The sequence below is a fragment of the Furipterus horrens genome, unplaced genomic scaffold (assembly GCF_987537825.1).
Source record: "Furipterus horrens unplaced genomic scaffold, mFurHor1.1.pri manual_scaffold_4, whole genome shotgun sequence".
NCBI lineage: Eukaryota > Metazoa > Chordata > Mammalia > Chiroptera > Furipteridae > Furipterus > Furipterus horrens.
Window position 1 is genome coordinate 194913021 of NW_028327174.1, and position 9465 is coordinate 194922485.

Sequence of the window (9465 nt, forward strand, 5' to 3'; positions counted from 1 at the left end):
AACGTTGTCTCTTCTTCGGGGGAAGTCAGTCTCTTCCTTAACGCCCTCAGCTGATTGGATGAGGTCCTCCTACATTATGGAGGGCAGTCTGCTTTGCTCAGAGTCTGCTAATTGCAATGTTAATCTCATCATACCCCCCCCTAACAAAAACACCTTCATAGAAACATCTAGAATAATGTATGACCAAATATCTAAATACCACAGCCAAGCCAAGTTAACACATAAAATTAACCATCATAGTAGAGTTTTTGCTATTCAGTCTGAGTAATTTGGGAACCCACTGGAAGATATTCAACAGAGGAATAACACGTGCAAAATTAACTTCGATTGTTTCTTTGCATACTTTGTATGATTTGAATCCTTCTAAACTTAGTAAAACTTGTTTAGTGGTCCAGCATATGGTTCACCTTGGTAAATGTCACATATATACTTAAAAAATGAGTATTCTGCTATTGTTCGGGAGAATGCTCTATAGATATCAATTAGGACAAGTTGGTTGATAGTGTTGTTTTTTTTAATATTATTACTAATTCCTCTCTACTTGTCTTTTTGATTTTGAGAGGGAAGTGTTAATATTTCCTATTGTAATTGTAGGTTTGTCTACTTCTTCTTAAGTTCTAACAGAATGTGCTTCTCTCTTTTTTTTTTCCAAACCTGTTATTACGTGCTTCTATGTCTAGAATTTTTATGTTCTTTTGATGAATTTATCCCTTTATCATCATGAAATGATGGTCTTTTTCTCTGCCAACAGTCTTTGCTCTTAAGTCTAATTTTTTTAATATTAACATTGCCAATCCAGGTTTCTTTTTATTAGTGTTTGCATGATGTACATTTAAAAAAAGATGTTATTTGTTTATTTTTATAGAGAGAGGAAGGGAGGGAGAAAGACAGGGAAGGATATGTTAATGGGTGAGAGAAACATTGACTGGTTGCCTCTCACATGTCCCCAAATGGGGACCTGGCCTGCAACCCAGGCATAGGCCCTGACCAGGAATCAAAGTGGTGACCTTTCAGTGTGTGGATGATGCCCAACCCATTGAGCCCTGACAGTCAGGACTGCATGATATATTTTTTTATCCTTTAGCTTTTAACTATGGACCATAATATTTGGGTCTTGCTTTTTGATCCAGTTTCAGCATCTCTACTCTTTAATTTGGTTTTTTAAATAGCTCACATTTAATGTAATTATTGATAGGATTTGGTTTGACTCTATCATTTTGATATTTGTCTTCTATTTGTCTCATCTGTCTTTTCATATGTTTTCCTTTTTAATCTCTGCCTTATTTTGGATCAGTTGGGGCATCTTTCATGATTCCATTTTATCTTCGTAGTTGGTTCATTAGCTAGGCATATTTTTGTGGCTGTTTTGGAGCTTATAGCAAACATCTTTACTTTATCACAGTATAATTCAGAAATACTACACCACTTCTAGCACAAGCAACTTACAATGTATACTTATTTCCACTCTCCCAAACTTTGTGTTATTTTCTTCATTCATTTTACTATTATGCTTGTTATAAACTCCATTATAGATTTATTCTTTTAGATTTAAACAGTTAATTATATTTTAATGTGACTTAAAATAAAGAGCATTTATTTTATATTTATCCACATGCTTACTATTTCAGATATTCTTCACCCAGATTTCAATTTAATCTCATTTTCTTCTTCCTGAAGGCCTTTCTTTACATGTTTTCTGGTGATGAGTATTTTCAGCTCTTTTATATCCGAAAGTCTTTATTTCACCTTCCTTTATCTCTTAGTACTCTAAGAGATGTTGCTTCATTGTCCTTTGGCTTGACTACTTTACAATAAGAAATATGCTGTTATTCTTTTCTTTCTTTAAAATGTATATGTTTTCCTGAGTCTGCTCTCAGGATTTTCTTTTTATCACTAATTTCAAGTAATTAGATTATGATATGCTTTATTGTAAGTTTTAAATTAAAAAACCCACTTTATTGAGGTATAATCAACTACAAAAAGTTGTACATATTTAATGCATATAACTTGATAAGTTTAGAGATAAGTATACACCTTTGAAATCATCACTACAATAAATTCCATAAACGTATCCACCCTCAACAAAATATCAGCAAACCAAATTCAACAGCACCTTAAAAGGATCATACACCATGATCAACTGGGATTTATTCCAGGAATGCAAGGATAGTTCAACATCTGCGAATCAATCAGTGTGATATACCACATTAACAGAATGAAAGATAAAACCACGTGATCATCTCAATAGATACAGAAAAGGCACCTAGGAAAACGCAAATCAAAACCATAATGAGATACCACTTCGCACCCATAAGATTATTATTATTTTTTTAAAAAACAAGAAACAACAAATAGCAATGATGGAGTTATAACTCTTGTACACTTCTGGTGGGAATGTAAAATGGGACAGCCACTGTGGAAATATTATTAAAGGTGAAAGTAACCCATGTGTCCATTGATAGATGAATGAATAAAGAAAATGCAGTATATGTATATATAAAATGGAATATGGTATTCAGCCTTATAAAAGAATAAAATTATGATACATGTTAAAACATGAATGAACCTTGAAGATATTAGGCTAAGTGAAATAAGCTAGACCCAAAGGGGCAAATATTGTATGTTGCCACTTATATGAAGTACCTAGAAGACTCAAGTGCATAGAGACAGAAATTAGAATGGTTACAAAGAGCTGAGGGAGTGGGGAATGGGTAGTTGTTGTTTAATGGTTACAAAGCTCCAGTATGGGATGATGAAAAAGTGGTGTAGATGGATAGTGGTGATGATTGCACAATAATGTAAATGTACTTAAAATCATTGAACTGTACACTTAAAATTGTTTAAATGATAAAATTCATGTTATCCATATTTTACACAAAACAGTAATAAATGGATGAAGAAAGATACACCATGCAAACACTAATCAAAAGAACACTGGAGTAGCTATTTTAATGTCAGATGAAGCTGATTTCAGAACAGGAAAATGACCAGGGATGAAGAGTGCTAAAATGACATAATGATAGAGAGGTCAATTCAACAAAAAGACATAATAATCATTAATGCATGGGCAACTAACAGCAGAGTGTCGAAAATTGATAGAATGGCAAGGAGAAATAGAGAATCTGCTATGATGTAGTTGAAGATTTCAGCACCCCTCTATTAGTGGCAGATCCCCCAGGCAGAAAATCAGTAAGGGTGTAGTTGAACAGAACAGCACAATCAATCAACTGGACCTAACTGACATTTCTAAAACACTTCATCCAACAATTGCAGAATACACATTTTTCTCAAGCTCACATGGAATATTCCCCAATATTTCCCAAATTCTAAGTTATAAAACACACCCTAATAAATTTAAAGTAATAGAAATTATACAAAGGATGCTCTCAGACCACAAAGACTCTAAACTAGAGATCAATAGCAGAAGCAAAGTTGGAAAACCTCAAAATGTCTGGAAATTAAACAACACACATCTAAACACCACCTGGGTCAAACAAGAAGTCACAGAACAAATTTAAAATGTTCTAAACTAAATTAAAATAAAAATACAACTTATGAAAAAGTGTGGAATGTAGCAAAAGCAGCGCTTTGAGGGTAATCTATAGAATTAAAACGTATATATTAGAAAATAAGAAAGCTCTCACAGCTTCCGTAGGCAACCAGAGAAAGAAGACAATATAAATGTAAAGCAATAGATGAAAAGAACTACAAGACTTGGAGCAGAAATAAGTAAAACTGAAAACAGAAAATAGACCAAATCAACGAAACCATCTTCTCACTATATTTTCACATGTCCTTTTCTTGGTGTGTGCATGTGGAAAGGGAGTCTGAGATTTTTGGTGTCTCTTCTTATAAGGACATTGATCCTATTGGGTCAGGGCTCCATCCCTATGATCTCATTTAACCTTAATTATGTTTGTGGAAGCCCCATCTCCATATACAGCCAAATTAGGGATTAGGGCATCAATATATAAATTTTGGAGGAATGCAACATCATTTCATAACAATACATATACAGAGAAAATCTTTGATCTCTGTATTTTTTCATATTATTGGAGTTTTATTTAATTTCATTTCTGTAATTCACTCATGTCATTTAATCACTGTACAATAGTCCTTATGTAAAATAACTCAACTTACTTGCTAAAGAACTTTCTTTTACATTTTTACGTTACTATGAACAATGTTGCCATGAACCCTCATATTTATGCCCCCAACTGTACATGTGCAAAACTTTTTAGGATATATAAACTTGCGAGGAACTGCACAGTCCAAGACAATGAAGATTTTTCAAGTGGAAAACATAATGCCATATTGCTTCCCTACTGGAAGAAGTAAAACTTCTAAAAAGTACACACAATTGTCAACAAAAAGCAGCCTCTAATGAAATTATTCTAGTCTATTAATACAAAATGGAACCTTGTTGAGATTTTAATTTGTTTTCCTCTGACTACTATTGAGGTTGCCAATCTTTTTAGATGCTCATTAGCTCACTTGAGTTTATTTCCTCTCAAATATCTATTAATTTCATTTTGCCTTTTTTCTAATTTTATTTGCATGCATATATAAATATATTTTGTTATTAAATTACAAGCTATTACAAGGTATATATTTTGAATAGGGTTCAGAAATATGGAAGGGGCTGGAATAGCAGAAGACAAAGATTAAGTTCTCTCAGGAAATAATATCTGATTCCTGGGGAAGTAGTAATGTCACTTGCTAATTCAAAGAGACACTTTTTCTCATACTGTTTAATCAAGTAAGCTACCTTGCAGAGTCATGGATTTTATTTTTATCCCCATGCATGCTAGGCAGGAGGGAGGTACCAGTGATGTTCTTCTGATATGAGAAGGCAGTCTTGTCGACTTTTGCCTTTTAGGAAAACATGCAGGTCAACTGTAGCATTCAAATAGATTAAATTTAACATCAGGCAAAACAAATTAATAACACACGAATATTCACACATCTTCACCTCAAATAATAAGCACATGATATTGATCTTCTACCTGGCTTTGAAGAAATAGAGCTGGAGATGTATGAAATAAATTTGGAGTCAATTTTGTAAGAGGTTTAGTGGGAAATAGCTTCTGAATGGTAATTCTAAGGCAATGTGAGAAAATTGCACCAGAGAATGCTGACTCCGTAGCTTTGGAGCAGGCCAGGATTTATAGAAACTGCAGTCCATTCCCCCGGCTCCCATTGGGATGATGGGATACAATGGCCCTCAATCTTTTGTTGGGTGAGTGAAAGTATTAGCAAGTTTTTGCTATTCTTCAAATAGCATAGGGTTCAGAAACAAGAAATTTTCATTAATACATTCAACCTTCAGCTTGGTTTGTTATGAACTCAGAATTACATTTTCCCTAATGTCAACGGAGAAGCAAAAGGCTTTTTGGAATCACCAAGTTCCTAGTAGCTGCTTTGTGGTTATTATCATTATTCCTCCAAGGATGAACTCGCTTATTGCCTGCTATGAACAAACAGTTCTTCCCTCTAGGGAACCAAAGGCCTAGAAGCAATTATTTCCAGGTTGTCTCTAATTTGGAGGTTTGGGTGTGGAGTTGATCTCCCCCTCCCAACCTGGATTTTTTCCCCATGATTTGTAAAGTTAGAACCCACACCCATTGCTCAGAGTTATAAACAAGTGTATCTATATATCTATCTCATTTGGTTTTGAACTGATAATTTATCTCCCTGTTGTGATGTATCTTTGAGACCCTTAGAGACTCCACCTGCTTCATTATATTCTGTGCCTTGTAGAGAGAAACTGAAGAAATTTCCCGCGCCTTGAAGCTGAAGGCATAAGAGCTCATCACCTGAGAAGCAAGGTCAGGTCAGTAGTGGAATTCATACTCAGCAGTGAGTGTGTGTCCAATATAAGTTACTGATCTCTAGCCTGGTCCCTCGCACCAGAGTGCAGCAGTGAGCTCCAAGTAGATTAATCTATCTCAAACGGATCCTCTATCTAATTTTTATTATTCATCCCTCATTAAGTCTTTTATTGGATTTTCTTCCAAAATGTATCCCAATTCTGTACTGATGTTCATCTCTGCTGCCATGATCCAGGTGTAAGTATTATTTTGTACCTGAACTACTGCAATACCATCCTATTATTCTTGCTAAAAATCTCGCCTTGCTATCATCTGTTCTGTACCCAGGAGTCAGCATACTATTTATTTTTTCATTCATTACTTCCCTAAAACATTTTCATGAGTGCTCCGTTGCTCTGAGAACAGAATAAAAACTTGCCATTATAGCAGAAAAGGCCTTACACAATCTGGTTCCTCAATAAATCTCCAAGCTCATAATGTCCCCATGCTAACAATGCTCCTGAATTTCCTCTGCTCCTCCAACGCCATAACCTTGTCTTCTCCAAACCCTTAACTAGAACAGAAGAACCATTTTTATCACCTTCACATGACAAGCTGGTATTGTCCAGGACTCCTCTTACCAAACACTTACGAATAGGCTTCCTCACCACCTTGGCCCCTTGTCATTTGACAATATCTATCAAAATTGTGAATGCACATATCTTCCAATTCCATTTCTAGCTTTTATCCTACAGATACACATATGCTAATGTGAAAATGGCATACGAACAATTTTATTAGGGAAATATTGTTAGAAATAGAAACACATTGGAGACAACCAAAATGTTCACCAGGCAGCTAGTTAGCCCTTTCATTGTGGTAAACTGATTATGATTAATATGGGGAATGACTAGAAAACTGAATGTGCAATTCATTTCAGGTAACAACATTAAACTAACAGGATTTTTGATATAATGGACTGAAATATGTAGAAATTTCAGAGACAAGTTCAGTCAAATGGGAAGAATTGATAGATAATGTAAACTTTGGTTAACCCCCAAGATATTTAAATGATGAGTCTTACAGTGAGACACTTTCTCAGCTCTCAAAGAGAAGAATCTTTAGATTTAATAAATGCTTATATAGTATGTGGATTCTATTTTTTAATAAATAGACCCTCCTGTTCTCTTTCCTTATTATCTTATGTGTTCACATGGGCAAGTCTAAGATTAGTTGCCCTGAAAAAGAAAAAGAGAGAAAAGATAGTATTGGCAATGTATAAGACATGTTAGAATATGACAAGAAAAATTCCAGTTATGAATCACTAGCACAGAACCTAGGTTAGAACTGTAAAAAAGGAGGTGTAATTTGGTAATCTATGCTGAACACTTACAAAGTTTATTCTTTGGCAGATCCAAGATATGACTGGAAAAACCCAAGTATTTCCTGGTGTTCTGAGAACTTGAATAAGAGCGTTCTGGTAAGAACTGGGGGAATAAGGTGGGAATTTAGAAGAGAAACGGGCTTTTTCTCCATGTTCCTTGACAATTCCTTTGGAAAGGGTGTTGCTAGACTGAACATGTTAAGGAGTGGGAAGAAATTTTCTTAAAGGAAGGACTGATGGCGAGGTAACAAATTATGTCTCTAGATCTATGTTACTGACATGGATTTCTGTCCTCAATGCTCTCGTCTTGAGCAGTTACTTATGATGTTTCCACCAAGTTACCAAATCCTGATTTCTGGGAGATCCAGAGCAGTTCACTGGGTTCTTATCTTGACCCAATCTGTGGAAATAAAGCATGGTATATGAAAAATGTAATTAATAAAAAATTGTTGGAAATAGAAAAATATTAGAAATAAGCCAAAGCATGTGTGAGAGGCATGGGGAAATTTAAGGACAAAAGATGACTTGGAGAGCCTCCGTTAATGTTTTTAATAACTGGTTACCTAGACTTGCAGCCTAATTTCCTAGTCTCAGATTTCTATCATGAACTCTTGGACTCCTCATACTTGAACTTGATCTGATATGTTCATCATTCTGATGTTTCATGGTTTCTCTAAAAGCAATTGCATTGGTTTCTAGGTGGACATATAATAAATATCCTGATGTCAGACCATTACTAGCCCATTAGTGGGCAAAAGCATGAGCTATTCAGGTTAAAATCCATACACTGACTAACTGTCATGTTTCTATTATGTGGTAGTCATAATGATTTTATATTCTTTCACATTTTCATACCTTTTTTCATCTATAGAAAAACAGAAGACCATGAGGCCTGAGAACCAGAGCTGCATGCCCGAGTTCCTCCTCCTGGGGCTCCCCATCTGGCCAGGACAGCGGGGTGTGTTCTTTGCCCTGTTCCTGGGCATGTACCTGACCACGGTGCTGGGCAACCTGCTCATCATCCTGCTCATCAGGCTGGACCCTCACCTGCACACGCCCATGTACTTCTTCCTCAGCCACTTGGCCCTCACTGACATCTCTTTTTCAACAGTCACAGCTCCAAAGATGCTCATGAATATGCATACTCAGGATCAATCCATCTCATATGCCGGATGCATTTCCCAGGTGTATTTCTTTGTATTCTGGGGTGATCTTGACAGCTTCCTCCTCACCTCAATGGCCTATGACAGATACGTGGCCATCTGTCATCCCCTCCACTATACCACCATCATGAGTCAGAGCCTGTGTGTTTTGCTAGTAATTGCATCCTGGGTCCAATCCTGCACTAGTGCCCTTTTGCATACCCTTCTCCTGGCCCGTCTCTCTTTTTGTGGGGACAACATTGTCCCGCACTTCTTCTGTGATCTCTCCGCCTTACTTAAGCTGTCCAGCTCAGATACCACAGTCAATGAGCTGCTTATCCTCACAGTGGGGGTGGTGGTCATTACCCTGCCATTCATATGCATCCTGGTTTCTTATGGCTACATTGGGGCCACCATCCTGAAAGTGCCCTCCACCAAGGGCATCTGCAAAGCCTTGTCCACGTGTGGCTCCCACCTCTCTGTGGTGTCGCTGTACTATGGAGCAATTATTGGGCTGTACTTTTTCCCTTCATCCAACAACTCCAACCACAAGGATGTCCTTGTGGCTGTCCTGTACACCCTGGTCACTCCCATGCTAAATCCCTTTATCTATAGCCTGAGGAATCGGGATATGAAAGGAGCTCTGGGGAATATACTCAGAAGAGGAACAAGTTCCCCAGGATGAGCACTGTTTTCCCTAGTCATTGGGTATGAGACCTGCTCCATCCTGCACATGCAATGTGAGCATCCTTTCCTTCCCGCATAGCTGCTTCATAGTGTATCTTGATGTGGCACCCATGCTTCTCTGTTGCAGCTTGGACTTGTTTCTTCTCTGTTTAGTTCTCTTGTTCATTTGAGAATCATGTGAAAGGTGTATTAAAAACATACCTGCACAACTATCCTTTTCTCAATGTCTTCTTAAATTTTTTATATGATATCCTTTGTCCTACAAACAAATGTTTATGCAGCCACAGCTTTATATTTTTTATAGTTTACAAATTTTATGTGGGTAAAAAAAAAAAATTCCTGCTGGCAGTTTCATGACTTTATGTTTAATTTTAATTTATTTAGAATTTATTTTTATGAGTGACATTAATTAAAAATTGAGTTTTATTTTTGTTTTTAGTTT

At 36.4% G+C, this 9465-nt stretch overlaps 1 protein-coding gene across 1 annotated transcript; it reads left to right on the forward strand.

Annotated features, from left to right (window-relative positions):
• Nucleotides 1–8079: 8079 nt before the first annotated feature.
• On the forward strand, nucleotides 8080–9021 carry LOC150013677 (olfactory receptor 1J21-like). Its single transcript, XM_090275268.1, has one exon. It carries the CDS (start codon nucleotides 8080–8082, stop codon nucleotides 9019–9021), a length of 942 nt encoding a protein of 313 aa, XP_090131394.1.
• The last annotated feature ends 444 nt before the right edge of the window (nucleotides 9022–9465 follow it).